A 23,217-nucleotide genomic window follows, 5' to 3' on the forward strand; every position below is an offset into this window, starting at 1 on the left:
TAATCTCCAGAATCCATTTCAAATGTTCCTGCCTGGCTTTTAAGATCATTCACGGCATCCTCCCTCCCCTTATCCCACTATCTTTCAACTCCTCCAGTCCCGACTCCTCCAGAACTGCCCAAAGGTATAAACTAGCCTTCCCCTCTCTACGCGGCATCCACTATACAGGCAAACTGGAAAAATCCCTTCTCTTCAAAATCACAGGTCTTTGGAACGACCTCACCATCCCTGTTGCAGAACCTGGGCTCCCTTCAATTATTCTGCAAACAACTGAAAACTTGGCTTTTCATCAAATTGTAACTCTATCCTCCCCCCCTTTTTCTCCTCCCTTCTACACATAAGTTCATGTAAATCTTTTTCTTCTTCTCTACCTACTATTTAAGTTCTTGTAAACCGTGTCGAGCTCCATACTCATGGAGATGATGCGGTATATAAACTTAAGGTTTAGATTAGATTAGATTAGATTTACATGTATACTGGCCACATGTAGTTATGCAGCCAGTTCCAAAATTACTTTTATTGCCACTAGAAATGTGCATGGGGACATAATCTGGCCCCCCTAAACAACATGCAATCCTGTCTACTCCATAGGTTGCTTTTTTGTGCTTGCTCTCAGATTAAAGTTTGTTTTAGAAGGAGGAAAAAGCCAGTGAACATGGAGGGAAAGTGCCGAAAGTGAAGTTTGACATGCTTTGGAAGCCTTTATGCCCTGACGCAGCTTCAGTGAAACACTGGCTGGCCACCGTCGACTTCGGGTTTCTTTTGCATTTACTACAACAGCTTGCAAATTATTGACCATTGACCATAAAGAAGATTATTGACCATAGTTACCACGGAAGATTATCAGCTTGAACACTTTGTACAAATAAGAAGATTTTCGGTCTTGGCTTGGGCTAATTGCCCTTAGGACTATAGTCTACGTGGACTTCAGCTAAGTATAGAATTTGAACATTTACCCCCTCTTCTATGAAACTGCGCTAGCAGTTTCTAGCGCAGAGATCTGAGCTGAATGGCCTGTGCTACTCCTGACGCTCATAGGAACTCTGAGCGTCGGGAGCAGCGCAGGCCATCCAGCGCAGATCTCTGTGCTAGAAACTGCTAGCGCAGTTTCATAGAAGAGGGGGTAAATGTGCACATTAGTTTATATTTATAAATATTTAAAGACATTAAAATTATTTGTCTATATATGTAAAATTGGAAAATTGCACAGAATTGGAGAGGTTTGGTATGAGGAGGTTTTATATGCTGATGAGGTATCTCTATATTTAAATAACATATTCGTATGCAAAAGTGTCAGCAACAGATTTGAGTCTGAGGCTTTTTTTCTCCTTCTAAAATAAACTTTAATCTGGGAGCAAGCAGGAAAAAGCAACCTTTGGGGTAGACAGGATTGCATGTTGTTTAGGGGGTTTGTGGATTGTTGAGTAATTGAGTTCCTCTAAGTTTGTGACATTGTATTTTTTCACTAGACATTACCGTATTTTTCGGTCTAACAAGAAGCACCTGACCATAAGACGCACCTACGTGTAGAGGAGGAAGAACCAAGAAAAAAAAAATTGGGTTCAGAATTTTTTTTTCTTGGTTTTTCCTCCTCTACACATAGGTGCGTCTGGTGGTAGGCAGCCCCCAGCCCCCTGTTTCTTTTTAAAAATGCTGGTGGTCCAGCGCGGTCTCACCAGGAGCTTTCCGCTCTCCTGCTGGATGGCTGCCTCCTTTGTTGCTGCAATGCGGCAAATAAGGCAGGAATGAGAGCTTTTCGCTTCCTGCCTGATCCTGTGCTGCTCCATGAATGACTGCTGTCAGTTCTGGCGATTCACGAGAACTGACATCAGCCATTTACGGATCGGCGCGGGACCAGGCAGGAAGTGAAAAGCTTGCGCTCCTGCCTTATTCGCCACTCTGCAGCAACAAAGGAGGCAGTCATCCAGCAGGAACACGGAAAGCTCATGGCAAGACTGCGCTGGACCACTGGCATTTAAAAAAAGGTAGTGGGGGTGGGGGGATGTGCTAAAATAATTGTATTCGCTCAATAAGATGCACCCACTTTTTCACCCATTTTTTGGGGCGGAAAAAGTACATCTGATGGAGCAAAAAATACGGTAATCTGGTCCCCATCATATTGCTACCGTCACCTGACCATCTCCAGTCAATTCTTTTCTATACCTGCACCATCCCCATCATGTTGCTACTGTTCCCTCACTATTCCCACAGTTTTCTTTCCCACATTTAAACGATTTTGTAAATTCAAACAACATAAAATGTGTCCTATAAACTTGTTCAAATTTAACACAACGCAATAGACATAACTTTTTTTAAATATGCAAATAAAATATATTCTTATTAACACTGAGTGTGAAAAAAAAACAAATGTTCAAACTATATAAAAATGATTAAACCATTTATAGAGCCAGAACTTTGGTCTGTTCTTTATTCTTAATTGTTCATCCTGCAGCTGAAAGAGAACATTCTGGTGAAGTGTTGGCAGGAGTTCTAAGCAGAGACCTAGCAACACATGTTAGTTTCCAGCCACAAATGGGTCCTTTCAGTGGCATAGCGAGAGTAGGAGGCGCCTGGAGTGGAAACCCCCCTCCCCCCATTCCTTTCCCGCTCCACACACACACTCACACCCTCCCTTCCCCCCAGTACCTCTTTAAATCTTTGCCAGTGCAAGCAGCTTCTCCGGCCTGCTGCTTGCACCTGCATGGCTTTCCCTCTGATGTCACTTCCTGGCCCCATGACCATGAAGTGATTTCAGAGGGGAGCCAGGCCAGCCTGAGCAGCAGGCTGAAGAAGTTGCTTGTGCTAGCAAAGATTTAAAGATGTAATGGGGGGAAGGGAGAGAGCGAGCGTGGTGTGTGTGTGGGGGGGGAGGGGGGGCAGAGAGGCACCAACGCTCCCATCAAGATGGCATCTGGGGTGGTCTGCCACCCCCCCCCCACGCCACTGGGTTCTCTGTTACCAGTAGATAGTAAGAGTCAGAATTCGTTATCCAAGCTCAATATGCATTTGTCAACCACTGAATCTGTTTCCTAGCTCCTGAATAAGTCTCTCCCCCCCCCCAAAAAAAAAAATCTGCCTCTGATCCTTCTTATTTTGGACATTTTGTTGGCAGTTCAGCGATTTGACAACTTGATCTGCTGTGTTCATAGTCTTTTTATGGCACTGTTCTACCCTTTGACTGTGATCAGATTTAAACAACCCTTCAGCCTTTGAATCCAGCAGTGTTATTGCCAAGTGTGTCTTTGTAACTGTAAAATAGCAATCCTGGTAGTCTATAAGATTTCTTTAAGGATGCTATTACATGGCTGCCTGATCTTGCCCTTGTCGGATGCTATTTCAACTAATATTTTGTTGGGCCCACAAGATATAGTGAAGGCTTAGTATCTGTCAAGAGTCCTTTTGTAGCCCTGTCAAATGGTTTCAATCCATAATAACTCTGCCAGCAAGGAGTCATCAATGACATACAATTTGGTTGCATCCGGTTTAGTGGCAATTGCACGCAGCTCCTTCATACTCTCTGCCACAGATTTGATGTTATTTTAATATTTGATGTCATTTTGTTATTTTGTCTTAATTGTTTATACCCTACTCAAATGTGTTATGAATATAAGCCGCTTTGAAATTTTGAAAAGACGGGATAACAAAATTTAAATAAACTTGAATGTCAGTAGAATGCTGTTCCATTGAGTTGATGTGCACTGCTTGAGTGTTTTCTTTAATGAACAGTTGACTTTTGTTCATTCAGTGAGTGTAAGCACTTCCTTGCACAATGATATAAACTCACGTACCTTACTGGGGAAGGTCATTCAGATCAACTTCAGTTTTTGATGGCTGGAGTCCATGAGAGAGTACGAGATTGAGATTATGACCTCTGCAATCCATCAGCCTCTTCTTAAAATTCTGCTTTCATATTAGCTGCATTATCAGTCACACAGATGAGGCTAGCTCGATGGATATTATATTCTGTTAAAATGCTTAAAACAAATTGCCAAAATTGCTGAACCACATGCACCAGTTTTCATCATGGTGGGGTCCTCTTTCTGTTATTTAATTTTTTAAACAGTGATGTTGGAGGTAAGTTTTCAAGTTGAAATGTGGAAAACATCATCTAGTCCCCATTCACTTCTGATTATATATACTGTACTCTCTTCTCCATGGTAGCAATGACTTTAGTCTCCATTCCCATGGATTTCTACAGATTTCCCGATGCCAGTGCACACTTCTAATTGCCATTTCCATGACAAAGGCAATTTACAAAGTTGATTACCCAGTAAATTGGCCTATCTGAAAATTATCCTCCTCTCTCAGGCTAAAAGAATTTATGAGACTCCATATTGTACATATGTTTAGCTGGACTAAAAAGAGGCACTCCTGGGAGTGTGTGTAGTTCATGGAATAAAGCGGCGCAAGTATCTGGAAGTTTCAAGATTGCTCCCCTTTCTTCAGCTTAACACACACAAATACCATAGATGCCTTTAGTATGTATACATTATGCTAGCTAATTTTCAAAGAGAAATGACTGGGGTACTTTGGTATAGCATGGCCTGTTCAAAATTATAGAAATGATAAATAGTAGTAGTAGGATTGTCAAATGCTATTGAATGTCTCTCTCTGTGCTCCTAAGCGCTACTAGTAGCAGTTCTATCTCCTTTATTGTGGTGAATTACTATTCCTTTAGCTTACCTTACGGTAGAAGTACATGGGACTGTATGTGCTATTTAAAATGCTATGATAAACTGCGGAAATAGTTTTGTGTTTAAGGTATGGGATCTTTTAATGAACTTTAGGGTAATACTTGTTTCGTTTTTTTCAATTTTTCTAAGGTTCATGCTTTATTCGTACTGACCAGCTAGATGGTGAAACAGATTGGAAGTTGAAAATTGCTGTAAGCTGCACACAGAGGTTACCAGCTTTGGGAGTAAGAATGCACTTTTCTTTCATTGTTGTGCTCAGTACATTGTGTTCTCGAATACTAGTAAATATTTGTCAGTGATGTGTCGCAGTTAATGCTAACATAAGTCATCAAGGAAATAAGTAAATTCTTACAAAAATATTTATAAGAACATAAGAATAGCCCATTCTCACGGTGGCCAAACCAGGTCACTAGTACCTGGCAAAAACCCAAGGAGTAGCAACATTCCATGCTACCGATCCAGGGCTTCCCCAATGTCTGTCTCATTAGCAGAGTATGGACTTTTCCTCCAGGAAATTGTCCAAACCTTTCTTAAAACCAGCTATGCCAGGGCTGCCCAAGTCCGGTCCTCGAGATCTACCGGCAGGCCAGGTTTTCAGGATATCCACAATGAATATGCATGAGAGAAATTTGCCTGCACTGCCTTCTTGGTAAGCAAATCTCTCTCTCATGCATATTCATTGTGGATATCCTGAAAACCTGGCCTGCCAGTAGATCTTGAGGACCGGACTTGGGCAGCCCTGAGCTATGCCATCCGCTCTTACCACAACATCTAGCAATGTGTTCCAGAGCTTAACTATTCTCTGAGTGAAAAAATATTTCCTCCTATTGGTTTTAAAAATATTTCCCTGTAACTTCATCAAGTGTCCCCCAATCTTTGTAATTTTTGACAGAGAGAAAAATCGATCCACTTGTACCTGTTCTACTCCACTCAGGATTTTATAGACTTCAATCATGTCTCACTTCAGCCGTCTCTTATTGCTAAAAGGAAAAATTAATTTATTATCCCAGGACAAGCAGGCATGATATTCTCACATGTGGGTGACGTCATCTATGGAGCCCCAGCGCGGACAGCTTTTCAAGCAAACTTGCTAGAAGTTTCAAGTTTGCACACTGCACCACGCATGTGCATGCCTTCTCGCCCACTAGAGGGCGCATCCCACCTCGTGGTCCTCAGTTCAATTTTTTCCGCGGAGCCAGAAAGCCCTGTGGATTTGAGCTCCAATTTTGTATTGCCTTTCTGCTGCCGCGTTCCGTTTTTTCGATCGATTCGCGGTGCTCTTTTCTTCTTTGTGTTTTTCGTTCGTTTTAAATTTAAAAAAAAAAAAAAAAATATTTGTCTTTTCGTTGGGCTCCGGGGGCTCCCGGCAGCCGTGGCCGCGGGACGTCGGTCGTTCCCGGCCTCCTTTTCCGTTGATGTCCCGTCCTGTTACGGGATTTAAGAAGTGCAGCCGGTGTGAGAGGTTACTTTCCATCACTGACCCTCACCGGTGGTGCATTGTTTGTCTCGGGCCGGATCATCCGACAGCTTCGTGTGATCGCTGTGCTACTTTTCAGGCCAGAGCTCTCCGCCGCCGACGAGCCAGAATGGCGGAATTGTTCGCCGTGGACGCGCCGGCAAAGGCCTCGACGTCGGCCCCGGCCTTGACCTCGGCCTCGGCGCCCTCGGGGGCCTCGGCTTCGCCTCGACTTCGAAGGCGTCCTCGGGTAAACCGGCTTCGGGTAAGTCCTCTGTTCCATCCCCGTCAGCGAAGAAGCCATCCTCTGCCCCGGCTAAGGCGAGTGGGTCGACCCCGGCCCCGCCTCGGACCCCGGCATCGCACACCCCGAGGGAATACTCGAGACCGAGGTCGCCCTCCAGGGAGTGTGCTCCGGACCCGGAACTCCCGACCTTCGTTGGGATTCCGGCCTTTCAGGACCTCCTCCGAGCTCTTATTTCATCGGAGCTGTCGGGGGCCCTGGAAGTGTTGCAGCGAGCTTCGGTTTCAGCGGCCTCGACCTCGGAGGCCCCGGCCTCGGCGGCCTCGACCTCGGAGGCCCCGGCCTCGGCGGCCTCGGTCTCGGGTACTGTGGCCCCTTTAACCTCGGCCCCGGCTGTGCCCTCGACCTCGACCTCGGGGGTGCCGCCTGAGCGGAGTGTGCGGCCGAAGGACAAGTTGCGCAGAGTGCGCCGTATTTCCTCCTCTTCCTCCTCGAGGTCTTCCCGGGACGCCTCGCCCTCGACGCGACCTCGGACGGGGCGCCGCTCGAGGAAGCCGAAGCGCCCGCGGGGCTCGCCTCGGAGGCGTGATCGTTCCTCGCCGCTCGGGGGCGAGGCGCTGCAGGTATCGGAGTTGCGCCTCGACAACCCGAGGCTCCTCCGATCTCCTCATGGGAAGTCTTCCCGTGCCGCCTCGCCGAGGAAGAAGGAGAGTGCCCCCCGGACCCCGGGGTCCTCACCCAAGGGTTCTTCGAGACGGAGAAATTCTCCTTCCCCCTCGAGGGCCTTGGAAAGGGAATCCTGGGGCTCGGGGTCGGCCAGGGATCCTCATTATTCCCATGAGGCCTCTCCCCTTTCCTCGGTAGGGAGGTCGAGAACCCCGTCTCCTCCAGCCAGGCCGTCCTCATTTTCCACTTTTGTTCAGGACATGGCCTGAGCCCTGGGGTTGGACCTTATGGTCGGTTCTCAATATTCTAAAGAATTTTTGGAGGAGCAAGACCTTCCCACTCCTCCTAGGGAGGTGCCTAGGCTCCCCCTCAATAGAGTCCTCCTGCAGACCTGGTTGAAGAATTTGTCGAACCCTCTTACAGTCACGTCTGTACCTTCTAAAATGGAAGCGAAGTATAGGACGGTGCCCCCTAAAGGGTTTGAAAAGGCGCAGCTCTCCCACCAGTCTCTTCTGGTGGAGTCTGCCCTTAAGAAATCACAGCCCTCACGGGTTTCTGCGGCGGTTCCACCCGGCAGGGAGGGGCGGACCCTGGACAAGTTTGGCCGTCGCCTCTATTCAAATTCCCTGATGGCCACCAGGGTTCTAAATTATGCCTTCACCTTTTCCTCCTATTTGCGTGGCATGGTGAAGGACCTTCCTCAATATCGAGACTCCTTACCGGACTCCCAAAGAGCAGGATTTGATAAGTTTATGTCCAACCTGTCTCAATTGCGGTTGTACCTCTTTCATGCGGTGTACGATGCATTTGAGCTGGTTTCGAGGGTGTCGGTCTTCGCAGTGGCCATGCGCCGTCTGGCCTGGCTTCGCACCCTCGATATGGACCCAAACCTGCAGGAACGTCTTGCAGACTTGCCTTGTGTGGGGTCCGAGCTATTTGATGAGTTCTTAGATGCGGCGACCAAACGGTTGTCGGAGCAGGAGCGCTCGTTAGCATCCCTGGTCCGCCCCAAACCTAGGCCCCCGCCGCAGAAACCTTTCCGTCCTCCGCCGCGCCGATACCCTCAGAAGTCGACTCCGGCTTTTTCGAGGTCGCCTCCGAGACGTCCGTCTCAGCGAGGCAGAGGGGGACAAACCCAAGCCCCGGCACAGGGTCCTTCTAAACCCGCGCCTTCCTTTTGACGGGCTGAGCGGACGGGGCGGGTTCCCCTCCGCGAAATCACAGGAACCCCTTCCCATCGGGGGGCGTCTTCGGTTCTTCTACAGGGCCTGGACCGAGATAACATCAGACGCTTGGGTGCTCCGGACCGTCTCCGAGGGCTACTCGCTCAACTTTGTGTCCACGCCACCGGATCAACCTCCAGGGGTTGCCTCTTGCAACCGAGCGCAACTTCCCATCCTTCTGGCCGAGGCCAGGGCTTTGTTGAAGCTTCGGGCGGTCGAACCGGTCCCCAAAGACCAGCTGGGGACGGGATTTTACTCCCGTTACTTTTTGGTCCCAAAAAAGACCGGGGACCTACGCCCCATACTGGACCTCAGGAGGCTCAACAAATTCCTGGTCCGGGAGAAGTTTCGGATGCTGTCTCTCCCGGTTTTATATCCTCTCTTGGAGGGAGGGGACTGGATGTGCTCCCTCGACCTGAAGGAAGCATACACCCATGTTCCGGTGCATCCCGCCTTCCGAAGATTTTTACGTTTCCAGGTGGGAGATCTGCACCTGCAGTACAGGGTCCTGCCCTTCGGCCTGGCCTCGTCCCCTCGAGTCTTCACGAAGTGCATGGTGGTGGTCGCGGCTGCCCTGAGGTCTCGTGGGCTTCATGTGTTCCCTTACCTGGACGATTGGCTCATCAAAGCCCCGACCAGGGAGGGGGTTATCTCAGCGACCCGACTGTCTATAGCCTTCCTGCAGAGCCTCGGGTTCGAGATAAATTTTCCCAAATCACAGTTATCCCCGGCCCAGTCTCTTCAATTTATAGGCGCGGTGCTGGACACTGTGCGTCTGCGCTCGTACCTCCCGCCTCCGCGGTTGGAAACCTTGGTTCGGATGGGCCGTCGAGTTGCCCAACTGCCGGTGGTGTCGGCCCGGCGCATGTTGATACTGCTCGGCCACATGGCATCGATGGTCCACGTCACTCCGTTCGCCAGGCTACACCTGAGGATTCCTCAGTGGACCCTAGCTTCCCAGTGGCATCAGGATTGCGATCCGATGTCTCGTCGCATTACGGTGACTCCGCCTTTGCGGAAATCGCTGCGTTGGTGGACCAACTCTTCCAATCTGTCCAGGGGCTTGCTGTTTCTCACCCCTCCCTTTCGCAAGGTTCTAACCACGGACTCCTCGGAGTACGCGTGGGGAGCTCACCTCGACGGTCTTCGAACGCAGGGCCTATGGGCGGCCGAGGACCGTCGGTGTCACATCAACGTGCTGGAACTTCGTGCCATTTTTCTGGCGGTTCGAGCGTTCGACCACATCCTGCGAAATCAGGTAGTCCTTGTTCGCATGGACAATCAAGTGACGATGTACTATGTGAACAAGCAAGGTGGGACGGGTTCTTGGCCCCTCTGCTCGGAAGCTCTTCGCCTGTGGGAGTGGGCAGTATCCCGGAACATCTTCCTTCGGGCGGTTTACATCCAGGGAGAACAGAACTGTCTGGCAGACAAACTCAGTCGACTTTTACAGCCCCACGAGTGGTCTCTACCCACCGGAGTCCTGCGCGAGGTTTTCGATCGCTGGGGAACGCCGCAGGTGGATCTGTTTGCCTCTCCGGAGACCCGCAAACTGCCCCTGTATTGTTCTCGGATGTACTCACGGGATCGTCTGGAGGCGGATGCCTTCCTTCTAGATTGGGAAGGGAGGTTCCTGTATGCGTTCCCTCCCTTTCCTCTGATCATGAGAACGTTAGTGCGTCTCAAATTGTCCGCGGCCACTATGATTCTCATTGCGCCTCGGTGGCCGCGTCAGCACTGGTTCTCCCTGCTACTTCAGCTCAGTACCAGGGATCCTCTGGTTCTGCCTGTGTTTCCTTCTCTGCTGTCTCAGAGTCAAGGATCAATGTTGCATCCCAATCTTCAGTCATTACACCTGACAGCTTGGTTTCTTGCTCCTTAACTTCGCCCGGTCTGTCTCAATCGGTCAGGGAGGTGTTGGAAGCCTCCCGCAAAGTTTCGACTAGGCTTTGTTATTCGCAAAAATGGACCAGGTTTTCCACCTGGTGTTCTTCCTTGCACCTGGATCCTGTTTCGGTTCCGGTGTCCTCGGTCCTGGAATACTTATGGCATCTGTCGCACTCTGGTCTGAAAACAGCATCTGTGCGGGTTCATCTTAGTGCCATTTCGGCTTTCCATCAACCGATGGATGGGCGTGTTCTGTCGCTTCATCCTCTGGTGTCACGCTTCATGAAAGGGCTACTCAGGGTTTGTCCCCCTCTTAAGCCTCCTTCTGTCGTATGGGATTTGAATGTGGTTTTGGCTCAACTGATGAAACCTCCGTTTGAGCCACTTGACAAGTCTCTCTTGAAATTTCTGACTTGGAAGGTGATTTTCCTGATTGCTCTCACATCCGCTAGGCGGATTGGGGAGTTGCAGGCTTTGGTTGCGGACCCTCCTTTCACTGTCTTCCATCATGATAAGGTGGTTCTCCGCACCCATCCTAAATTTTTACCTAAAGTTGTGTCTGATTTCCACCTCAATCAGTCCATTGTCCTTCCTGTGTTCTTTCCTAAGCCCCACTCCCATCCTGGCGAGACGGCGCTTCACACGCTTGACTGTAAGAGGGCGTTGGCATATTACCTTCAACGCACCAGGTCTCATAGGAAGGTTCCTCAATTGTTTTTGTCCTTTGATCCTAATCGATTAGGTCATCCTGTTTCCAAGCGCACTCTGTCTAACTGGTTAGCTGCTTGTATTTCTTTTTGCTATGCTCAGGCTGGACTTCCGCCCCCGGGCCGAGTCACGGGGCATAAGGTCAGAGCAATGGCAGCCTCTGTAGCCTTCCTCCGTTCTACACCTGTGGAGGACATTTGCAAGGCTGCCACTTGGTCTTCGGTTCATACGTTCACCTCCCACTACTGTCTGGACACTTTGTCCAGAAGCGACGGCCGGTTTGGCCAGTCGGTGTTACGTAACCTGTTTTCTTAAATTGCCATCCTCCCACCTGCCCTTTTTTTTTGGTTGGCTTGGAGGTCACCCACATGTGAGAATATCATGCCTGCTTGTCCTGGGATAAAGCACAGTTACTTACCGTAACAGGTGTTATCCAGGGACAGCAGGCATATATTCTCACAACCCGCCCGCCTCCCCGGGGATGGCTTCTTTGCTAGTTATGGAACTGAGGACCACGAGGTGGGATGCGCCCTCTAGTGGGCGAGAAGGCATGCACATGCGTGGTGCAGTGTGCAAACTTGAAACTTCTAGCAAGTTTGCTTGAAAAGCTGTCCGCGCTGGGGCTCCGTAGATGACGTCACCCACATGTGAGAATATATGCCTGCTGTCCCTGGATAACACCTGTTACGGTAAGTAACTGTGCTTTTTAGTTTGTTTATGCAAAAGTTGTTGAAAACTTCTAATTTTTAAAATTTGTGTATATGACAACGGTTATTGAAATATGTACATTACTAGAAGAAATAGCACTAATGTGGAATTTTGGTTTGAATTTTGAGTTTAGTGACAAGAAATATGCTAATGCTAATTTAATAATTAACTATCCACACATTTTGGCATTTCCATGACATGAGTCTCTATTGCAGGGGTCCCCAAAGTCCCTCCTTGAGGGCCGAATCCAGTCTGGTTTTCAGGATTTCCCCAATGAATATGCATTGAAAGCAATGCATATTCATTGGAGAAATCCTGAAAACCAGACTGGATTCGGCCCTCAAGGAGGGACTTTGGGGACCCCTGCTCTATTGTGTAGCAGGGTATGGGTTACAACAGATAAATGCAGATATCTCCCATATTTTAAAACACATTAAATAGAACAGGAAGCAAGCAGACAATTTGGTGACATTTAATCATGTGACAATTAGACTTCCAAGTTTCCTTATTCTTTTATATATCATTTATCAAACTGGTACCTAAACAGTTTACAATGGAATCAATCTAAAAAAGTTAAAAATTAAAAGTATTAAAAATAATAAGAAGAAAAAAAAAAGGGAGGGAGTGACAAACTGCCATATTGGAGACAAGATAAGAGGGGGACATGGTAAGTTAATAAATACATCGAAATTCTAAAATAAAAAAAGGGGTGGAAAGTAGTGGGGAGCAAGATACATAATGGAAGGGTTTGCTTTAAAAGAAGCGTTTTGGCGAAATCCATCAAGTTGCTATGTGGATTCTATTTGAAAGGAAGTGAATCAGAGGTGGTAAGCATAGTACACCCTTTAATTTTGAGTATTTAATGCAAGTTTGTTTTGCTGTAGCCAAGAACTAATTTTATTGAGTTTGGAGTTGATTTCTGTTATTTCTTCAGGTGATTTAGAATTTAAAGGATGGAGCAGTTGAATATCATCAGCGTACGTGAACACAGTAAATCCGATAGATAGATTGAGCTAGCATAAGAATGAATGTCCATCTACCAGTGGATGGAAACAGAGGGTAAAAAAAAAGTAGCTCCAAGTAATTTGCCTCTTAAGGGTATCATGCAGCCTAGAATATTCAGTATTTCCTCTGTCTTCAAACAGATGGTGGATACTAGAGAATGACATGGGGACAAATTTTTTTCCCATCCTCGCCAAAACTTCTTTTCTTATCCCGTCCCGGTGAGTTCTTTTCCTGTCACTACCCCTTTCCTCTAAGCTCTGTCCTCATCTGCACAAGCCTCAAACACTTTAAAATTATAAGTGTTTGAGGCTTGAGCGGTTAAGGCAGAGCTTACAGGAATGGGGCAGGGACAGCAACAAAACTTGCGGAGACGGGGAAATTGAGTTCCTATGGGGACAGAGAAAAATCTGTCCCCGTGTCATTCTCTAGTGCAAGGGTCCCAAAATGTTGATTGTGATCTACAGGTAGATCACAAGGGCTATATGAGTCGATCGCGGAGCCTGGGATCTCTTCCTGCTCCCCGCTGAAGCTGCCGCAAAGAAGGGCCAGGCACGTGCTGCGATTGCATGCCACCGGCCCATAAGCCTTCCCCCTGATGCCTATTCTGATGTCTGAGAGGAAGTTCTTGACCAGGCAGCGACTAGCTGGCCTGGATCTTCCTCTCCGATGTCAAAATTGACATTGGGGGAAGACTTGTGGGCCGACTATTGCTCAGTCGCTGCATGCACCTCGCCTGGCCTCGTTGCTGTGTTGGCGTCGGGGAAGCATGGAGAAATCAGCGGTGGTGGCTTGGGGGGGGCAGGCAGGGAGAGAGAAAGAAAGAAAGAAAAAGTTGGGGGAAGGAATGGAGTGTATCAGGTGGCAGGGAACAGGCAGGGAGAGAGGAAGAAAAAGTTGGACTCATGGAGGGACAGAGAGAGATGCTGGTTGGGGGATGGAATGAGGTCTGGAGGAGAGGAAGCATGCAGGAGGCAAAAAGAAAGAAATATTGGATGAACTGTCAGAAGGACATGGAACCAGAGACTCATGAAATCACCAGACAGCAAAGGTAGGAAAAATGATTTTATTTTCAATTTAGTGATCAAAATGTGTCCGTTTGAGAATTTATATCTGCTGTCTATATTTTGCACTGTGGCCCCCTTTTACTAAACCACAATAACGGTTTTTAGTGCAGGGAGCTGTGCTGAATGCCCTGCACAGTTCCCAATGCTGATAGAGTTCCTATGAGCATCGAGAGCAGCGCGGGACATTCAGCGCGGCACCTTGTGCTAAAAACTGTTAGCTCCTTTCATGTATTCATGTATTCTTTACCCATAGAACTCCAATTAGTATGTAAGTTTTCCATTTAGACTTATTGTATTGTATTTAGACTTATTGTATTGTATTAAGACTTTTTGTTATTCGCTGAATGTCCAGCCTTCTTTCAATGTGAACCGCCTAGAAGTCGCGTGACTAAGGCGGTATAGAAAAAGAAAGTTATTATTATTATTATATTTGTCTATTTGAAAACATAATTGATAATTAACATTTTCTCTGCTTTGTACTGTATTTTTCGCTCCATAAGATGCCCTTTTTTTCCACCCAAAAGTGGGTGGAGATGTCGATGAGTCTTATGCAGCAAAGATACTTTTCTTTTAAACACCCCACCCCGTCGTACTTTTTTAAAGGCCTGCGCCAAACAGGGCTCTCCCTAGCGTCTGTGAGCGCCCAGTTGTCTTCTTGGTTCCCACAGAGCGTCCTCCAGATTCCCCCCTTTAAAGCTAATTAGGCTTGCGACTGGTGGGTGGGGGGGTTACTTACCTCCAAGCTACTTCCCGCACCCAGCGAGAGAGGTCATCTTTGGCACTGTAACTGCCGCTGAGCTAATTACGGCAGCCTGAAGAGTAAACCTAGGAGGCTGCCATTGGCCTCCGAAGCACATTGCCTCTGCCGCGGTCCCGCCTCTGATGTCAGAGAAGGGGCAGGACCACGGTAGAGGAAATGTGCTTCGGAGGCCAATGACAGCCTGCTAGGTTCACTCTGCAAGCTGCCATAATTAGCTCAACGGCGGTTACAGTGTCGAAGACGACCTCACAACAAAAAAGGAGATCTGTGTCTCCCCCGATCTCCTGCCACAGGTAGTAAGCAAGAAGAGCAACTGTTGGGAGGCGATGAGAGCCTGCCAACTCTGGAACATGAATTTGAACCTGGGCAGAAGCTACAGCTGTGAGGTCTTCTACCAACCATCCCAGCTCAACCCAGCACCATCTGGGAGCCAAGGAAGCAGGGAAGGTAAGGCCCTGCCCATCGTGAGGGCCCCAGCGGTACGCTGGATCTGGACATGGGGGGAGGGGAAGAGAGAGAGACAGAAATGGACAGGAAACAGACTTGAAGACAGGGCAGATGCTGGACTAGAGGGGGTAGAGAGGGGAAGACTCAAAATGTTAGCAGAAGAAAGATAGAGAGAGGGAGGCAGATGTTGAACTTGAGGTGTATAGAGGGAAGAGAGAGAGAAAGACTGCAGAGAGGTGGAAAGATTCTGGACCAAGGAGGAAGGAAGGAGAGAGAGAAAAGCAGAGAGAGACCTGGAAGAAAGGAGAACAAATGTTGGACATGGGGGGGGGGGGTTGGTAAGCAGAAGAAAGACAGAGAAAGAGAGAGAGAGAGGCCTGGACCATAGGTGGTGGTAGGTACAAAGGAGAACTGACACTGGATCTGGGGAGGGTAAGCAGAGGGAAAGTGTTTTTTGGAGAATGACTCGCTTTTTTTAATTCGCTACCAGCCCATCGTTTTTTAATGCAGTTTTTTGAGAATCTAGAGTAGCTAAACAAATACTGCATAGATACTTTCAACCATGTTCAATGTTCATTGTGCAATCAACCATTCATATCACCATTAACCTTCAGAAATAGCATGGTATCATCAGTATAAAAACAGTACTGAATTTCTAATGATCTTAAGAGATCACAGAGAAAACGGGAATAAATTTAGAAAAATATGTCTGAAAGAGCAAAATCTGGAGGAACACGCTGATCAAAAATAAGTTGTCAAAATTGTGATCTTAAATAAAAAAAAATATTGGCAAATTATCTCAAAGCTAAGAAAAGAAAAATAAAGATTATGGCCATTACTGATGGAAAAGGTAAAATTTGTACCCATATTGGAGCAATCAACGCTAGGATGAGACGATGGTGCGATGAGGAGGGGTTCGACTTCGTGCGCAATTGGATGGCATTCTGGGGAAATGGCAGATACTATAGAAGGGACGGCCTACACCTCACCAAGCGAGGAGCAAGAGTCTTGGCTGAAAATATGAAGAAGACCATTGAGAGGGCTTTAAACTAAGGACCAGGGGAGAGCCAACAGTCAACAACCAGTCGATGGCCTGGGCATCAGTAGATCCCAAAGAAGGAACTACAAGCAACTGCTCAGATAAAGGGGAAGAGCATGCCGAAATAGAAAGTAACAGAGAAAAATTGCAAATAGATACAAGATGCGATGTGAAGACTAAAAAGTTCAGGAAGGTACCACCGAGGGAACTCAATTGTATGCACACGAATGCGCAAAGGGAGCTCAAATGTATGTACACGAATGCCAGAAGCTTGAGAAACAAAATGGGGGAACTGGAGGCCCTAGCAAAACAAGAAGAACTGGATATCATTGGAATAACAGAAGCATGGTGGAACGAGGAAAACGAATGGGACACAGTACTACAGGGATACAAATTATATAGAAGAGATAGAATAGGGCAAAAAGGGGGAGGTATTGCCCTGTATGTCCAAGAAGGAATAGAGTCTATCAGAGTAGGAAAAACGGAAGGAAAAGAAAAACTGGAATCCCTCTGGATAAAGATTCCTAGGCAAAATGAAGCAGACATAAAAATAGGCCTCTACTATCGACCCCCAGGACAGACGGAAGAAACAGATGTAGAAATGATAGAGGAAATCAACTATGGATGTAGAGCAGATAATGTAACGATCATGGGAGACTACAACTTTCTGGGGATAAACTGGAACCGAGGAACCTCAAACTGCAGCAGGGAATTAATGTTCCTGGAAATGATAGGGGACTGCTTCCTAGAACAAATGGTGAAAGAACCGACAAGAGGAACCGCAACCTTGGACTTGGTCCTAAATGCCATAACTGGAAGGACAATAGATGTAGAGGTCACGGTCCCGTTGGGGACAAGCGATCACAGCGTGATCAAATTTAAAATCGGCATCGGAAAAGGGAAACAAACCAAGACTCAAACCACAACCTTTAACTACAGAAAAGGGAAATACGACAGCATGAGAGTCAAGGTTAAATAACGGCTCAAAAACAGGACAGCCAAAATCAAAACGGTCGATCAAGCATGGTCCCTACTAAAAAAATACAATCACCGAAGCACAGAATCTCTACATTCCGCAGATATCCAAAGGAGGGAAAAATAAAAACAAAGGAGAACCAGCTTGGCTAACTAAAGAGGTGAAGGATGCAGTAAGGGAAAAGAAGAACTCATTTAAAAAATGGAAACGTGAACACACAACGGAGGCCTGGAACAGTCACAAGGTTGACCAGAAGAAGTGTCACAAAGCAGTAAGAGACGCCAAAAAGGCCTATGAGGAAAAGATAGCGCAAGAAGCCAAAAACTTCAAGCCCTTTTTTAGATACATAAAAGGGAAGAAATCAGCAAAGGAGGCAGTAGGCCCTCTCGACGACCAAGGAAGAAAAGGGTGCATCAAGGAAGACAAACAGATTGCGGATAGGCTAAACTCACTCTTTGCATCTGTCTTTACCAAGGAGGACACTGCATCAATACCCGAAACAGGGAAAGTATTCAAGGGAGAAATAGAGGAAAGCCTCACCACTGTGACTGTGGATTTGGACATGATATACTATCAGATCGACAAACTAAAAAGTGACAAATCCCCTGGACCAGATGGAATTCATCTGAGAGTGCTAAAGGAGCTTAAAGTAGAAATCGGAGAACTATTACAATCCCTAGTTAACTTGTCGATCAGAACCGGGCGAATACCAGACGACTGGAGGATAGCGAATGTCATCCCAATCTTCAAAAAAGGATCGAGAGGAGAACCGGGCAACTATAGACCTGTGAGTCTTACATTGGTTCCAGGGAAGATAGTTGAAGCACTAATAAAGGATAGCATAGTGCAACACCTGGAAAATCACGACCTGATGAGAGCTAGTCAACACGGCTTCAGGAAAGGGAAATCATGTTTGACAAATTTAATTCAATTTTTTGAGGAGGTGAACAAACAAATCAATAACGGTGAACCGGTGGATATAATATACTTGGACTTCCAGAAAGCATTCGACAAGGTTCCACATGCAAGGCTTCTGAAGAAACTACAAAGCCATGGAATAGAAGGGGAAATACTAAGATGGATAGGCGGATGGTTGGAAAACAGATTGCAGAGGGTGGGCATAAATGGGAAGTTCTTGGATTGGGAAAAAGTGACAAGCGGTGTGCCCCAGGGTTCGGTTCTTGGGCCAATCTTGTCAATATCTTCATAAACGACTTAGAAGAAGAAACAACAAGTAATTTAATCAAGTTTGCGGACGACACAAAACTGTGTAGGACAGTTGGGACACAAAAGGACAGAGAAGAACTCCAGAGAGATTTGAACCAGCTAGAGAAATGGGCGGAAAAGTGGCAGATGAAGTTTAATATAGAAAAATGCAAAGTGATGCACCTGGGTAAGAAGAACAAGGAACATGAATACAAAATGTTAGGTACAGCATTGGGAAAGAGCGAGCAAGAAAGGGATCTGGGGGTATTGATAGACAAGACCCTAAAGCTGTCGGCTCAATGCGCAGCAGCGGCAAAGAAAGCAAACAGGATGTTGGGCATGATAAAGAAGGGAATCACGAGTAGATCGGCGGACGTCATAATGCCACTTTACAGAGCAATGGTCAGACCACACTTGGAATACTGTATCCAACATTGGTCTCCCTACCTGAAGAAAGATATAACCCTGTTGGAGAGGGTGCATAGGCGAGCCACGAAGCTAGTAAGAGGCATTGAGAATTTTAGCTACAATGAACGCCTCGGAAAACTGGGATTGTTCACCCTCGAGAAGAGAAGGCTGCGAGGGGATATGATAGAGACTTTCAAAATACTAAAAGGTTTCGACAAAATAGAGCAAAAAACATTGTTATTCACATTGTCAAATGTGACTTGGACAAGGGGTCATGGACTGAAACTGAGGGGCACCAGGCCCAGGACAAATATTAGAAAGCTCTGTTTCTCGCAGCGAGTGGTGGACACTTGGAATCTCTCCCGGAGGTGGTTGTGTCAGAGACCACCATTTCAGGATTCAAGGGTAAGTTGAACGCACACCTCCTTGCAAACCACATTGAGGGATACGGGTAAACAAGGTATTAGCAGGGAACACTGGGATTGGCCTCCGCGTGTGCGGGTCGCCGGACAGGATGGACCTAGGGTCTGATCTGGCGAAGGCATTTCTTATGTTCTTATGTTCTAATTTCTTAATTATTATAAAGCTTTATATTCTTCTGAGTTCTATTCAAACAAAGATAATGAAGGAATAACATTTTTAAGTTTAATTAATAGGACAAAAATTCCAGAGCATATAAAAGAAAAACTAGAGGCGCCTATATCACTTACTGAGCTCCAGGCAGCATTGAGGTCTCTCAGAGCTGGACCCGCTCCAGGTAGAGATGGATTTACAGTGCAGTTTTTAAAATCTTTTCAAATTATACTATTACCTCATCTTTTCAATTTATATCATTCACAACTGATGAAAGGTCAGATATAAGATACTATGGCAGAAGCATTAATTGTTTTGCCAAAGCCAAACAGAGTTCCCATGTTGGTTTCAAACTACAGCCCTATTTCTTTAATTAATGTGGACGGAAAAATTTTAGCTGAACTATTGGCCTAGAGGTTAGCTTCGGCTCTACCTTATATGATTGGAATGCACCAGACAGGTTTTGTTGCTCAAAGACATTCTGCAAATAACACCAGATTGGCACTTCATATGTTTACTTTAGCAAAAACAATAGAGGATCCGGCTTTCTTTGTTTCCTTAAATGCAGAGAAGGCCTTTGATCGTATAGAATGGACTTTTATGTACCAAGCAATGGAGTGGTTTGAGATAGGTTCTGGATTTATTCAAATGATTTAAACCTTGTATAGTTCCCCCTCAGCCAGACTATATATTAATAATACCTTAACTGAACGTTTTTGTCTGAAAAGGGAAGTTAGATAAGGATGCCCCTTATCTCCTTTGCTTTTTGATATTGTTTTGGAACCCTTATTGGCTATTCAGCAGGAAAAGGAGATATAGGGAATTCCATATGCAGGTTGAGAGTATAAAGTTTCGGCTTATGTAGACGATATTTTATTTCATTTGAAGAATCCTGAATCAACTACCCCTCATTTACTGGAATTGATTGATCGATTTGGCAAATTTTCTGGTTATAAAATAAATTGAAGCAAATCAGAGGTTCTTCCATTGAATGTACATTGTGTAAAAGGTTTATTTGATCCATTCCCATTCCTTTGGAAGGAAGAGGGCATAAAATATCTGGGTATAATGATTCAAAAAACATTGTAAGACACAATGACAGTAAATGAAAAGTCTTTATTGTTGAAAGTCAAAGAAATGTGTGCATTGGCCATTACATCTTTCTTGGTGGGGGAGAGTACAGACCCTCAAAATGATGATTTCGCCTGTAATTTGCTACCAAATGAGTATGTTGCCAGTTTATTTTCAAGAGCCCTTTTATAAAAAACTGAATGGGATTTTTACAAAATTCCTTTGACTTGGTAAAACTTCAAGAATCGCCTTAGTATCTCTGCAAAAACCTCAATCGGTGGGAAGGATAAGTTTTCCAAATTTTTACAGGTATCATCAAGCATTTATTTTGTGTCAGGGTATGTATTGGATCCTTCCTGAACTCATGGAGAATCTGCCTGATTGGTTGATGCTGGAAAATCATCTCTTGGCCCCCTTACGACTTAACCATATTTTGAGTATCAAGCTTCCTCAAATATTTAAAGGCAATATTATTCTTCATTCTACCTGGAAGACATTAAACTATATAAATACCTTAACTCCTACTCCAATACAGCAATCCACATGTCAATCCCTATGGTTAAACTCCAAGATTCAAATTGGCGAGTCTAAGATCCTCTGGAAACATTGGTTGAAGGAAGGCATATGTACTCTGGATGATGTGATTTCAAATGAGAAAATGGTAAATTTATTACAACTGCAACAATCATTCAGCATATCCAAGTCTCAAGCTTATAAATGGTTGCTTCCAGACAGATTTTCAAGGATATCAGGCCACTAAGTAGTACAAATTAATATCTGATTATTTGAATAAAAAACCAAAAACAATCTTAAAAGATATTTGGAGCATTGAAATTAAGTAGCATATTTCTGCTACACAATGCCCACGGATTTGGACTTGGAGGATGAGATGTACAGCATCAGCATCTATGAGACAAACTTGTTTTTTTTTTTTTGTTATATAGAATTTTTTGGCCCCCAGTTCGTTTACAAAAGTTGGATAGTTCAAAGTCTAATAGATGCTGGCACTGTCATCTTGAAATAGGGACACTTGATCATTTGTTGTTTATTGTTCCTTGATACTCAATTTCTGAAAATCGATATGGGAAAAGATTATTATGATACTTGGGGCTCCTTTAACTAAGGTGTGCTAGTGTTTTTAGCGCACGCAGAAAATTACTGCGCACTACGCTTCTAGAACTAATACCAGCTCAATGCTGGCATTAAGGTCTAGTGCACAAGGCAATGTAGCATGCACTATTCCGTGCGTTAAAGTCATAAAAGAAGCCCCTTGGTGTTCCTATGCCATTGACAAATGAGATGGTTTTATTTGGAACATTATTGAGACCGAAGAATCCAGTGGACAAACACAAAAGCAGACTTCATTAATTATGATCGGGGTTGCTATGCAGGTGATAACCAGGAATTGGAGAAATTATGACCGGTTGAACCTTTCTTTTGGTGGGAAACATTGTGTTTATATTACAAGTATGCGGAACAGGCGGGAAATAACAAAAAATTCAAAGAAGTTTTGGGTCCGTTGGAAACATTTGTTCAATTGTAAATTGGTTGATTGACATGAACCTTAAGTCTTGGATTTTCTTATCTTTCCACACACATCCAGATAAGGGGAAGGGTAGGGAGGGGGAGGATATAAGGTATTTTGTTTTTTATATTTATGCAATGATAAGTGTTTATATCTGTATGCTTATTTGTATGCACTTTTTGGTCAGTTTGGAAAATTAATAAAGTAAAAAAAAGAAGCAAAACCAAGTTATTTAATCTTTCATGGAGTAGAAATAGATGGCACAGCTACAGGCAGAGGTAGAGAAACTATAGATTTAGAATACAAAAATGTATTCAAATGAGTGAGGTAAAAAAATATGTATTTGATTCAATTTAACAGTACATTTACATAGAAAATTCAGCCAAAGAAGCTCCTCTAACTGCAATACATGAAGTCTTAATCATGAGAACTGTTGACGCCCCTATAAACATAAGGAAAAACTCTTATTTTATAGTTTAAAATCAAAATATATATATTTTTTTAAATTTTGATAACAGGGAAAAGAATTCTTAGAATCCAATCTCTTAACAATGAGCAAAACCAATCTATTATTATGGGTCTGATTCTGAAGTTTTGGAGATATGTTAATAAGATGGAATATAGTATAAATTCAAAAGCCACTGAAAATCCAGAAAAGCAATGACAATCACATCCTTTCTCTCTGAGTCTTCTACCGTGGACACGTAGTTGTAAGAAGGGTCTCACTATTGAAACTAGTACAAAACCCAAATTGAAATACATATAAAATCTTAAGTTTTTTTTATTTTTTATTTATAGAATTTTATAATATTACCAAGCGTATACATCTTGTACAGTAAAGTGAGATCAATAACATAATAAACTAAGTTTCCAAAATTGAGATATACCATAATACATAATTTAATTTGAAAATAAAGATACATAAATGAAGTAATAAATGATCTAATTGATCACACACTAGTCCTCCATATATTGGATCCAAGATTTAAAGAGTAGAGCAAATATAAATCAAATAGGTTAACAGGAAAACCATATCTTACTACAGTGCAGGGAGCTAACCTTCCTTGGGCGCTGTTATTCCTTTCTCAAGACGTTTCGCTGAGAGAAAACTTATCAGATGAGATGGCTCTGTAAAAATATACTTCAAGGATAAATATCTGACTACACATTTACATGGATATCTCAAAAAGAAAATACCCCCTATTTGAATCACTCCAGGTTTCAGAAGTAGAAATTCTTTTCTTCTCTTTTGAGTCTCTCTGGAGACATCAGGAAAAATCTGAATATGATATCCCAGGAAGTCCTTGGACCTATTTTTAAAGAAAAGTTTTAATATCCAATCCTTGTCTGGAGCCAAGGCCACAGACAGCAAGAGAGTGGCTGAAACAGCCAATTCTCTATCCGATTGTTCCAAAATTGCGGAAATGTTCAATGGTCTATCCCGGGATTCCTCGATTTTTTTCTTCTTCTTTGGATTGGGGCTTGGCAGGAAGATTATATACTCTTGTAAGAAGAGGTAAAGAGCTTTCAGGAATTTCCAATATTTCCATAAAATAC

At 44.9% G+C, this 23,217-nt stretch overlaps 1 protein-coding gene across 7 annotated transcripts in view; it reads left to right on the plus strand.

Moving 5' to 3' along the window:
- ATP9B (ATPase phospholipid transporting 9B (putative)) overlaps positions 1–23,217 on the plus strand; it is a 668,517-nt gene that overhangs the window by 206,859 nt on the left and 438,441 nt on the right. For all 7 annotated transcript variants that reach the window (XM_033934419.1, XM_033934424.1, XM_033934423.1 and 4 more), the window contains one exon: positions 4,824–4,918. In XM_033934419.1, coding sequence (XP_033790310.1) covers positions 4,824–4,918 — 95 coding nt within the window. The remainder of the gene's footprint in view (positions 1–4,823; positions 4,919–23,217) is intronic.

The sequence above is a fragment of the Geotrypetes seraphini genome, chromosome 2 (genome assembly GCF_902459505.1).
Source record: "Geotrypetes seraphini chromosome 2, aGeoSer1.1, whole genome shotgun sequence".
Taxonomy (NCBI): domain Eukaryota; kingdom Metazoa; phylum Chordata; class Amphibia; order Gymnophiona; family Dermophiidae; genus Geotrypetes; species Geotrypetes seraphini.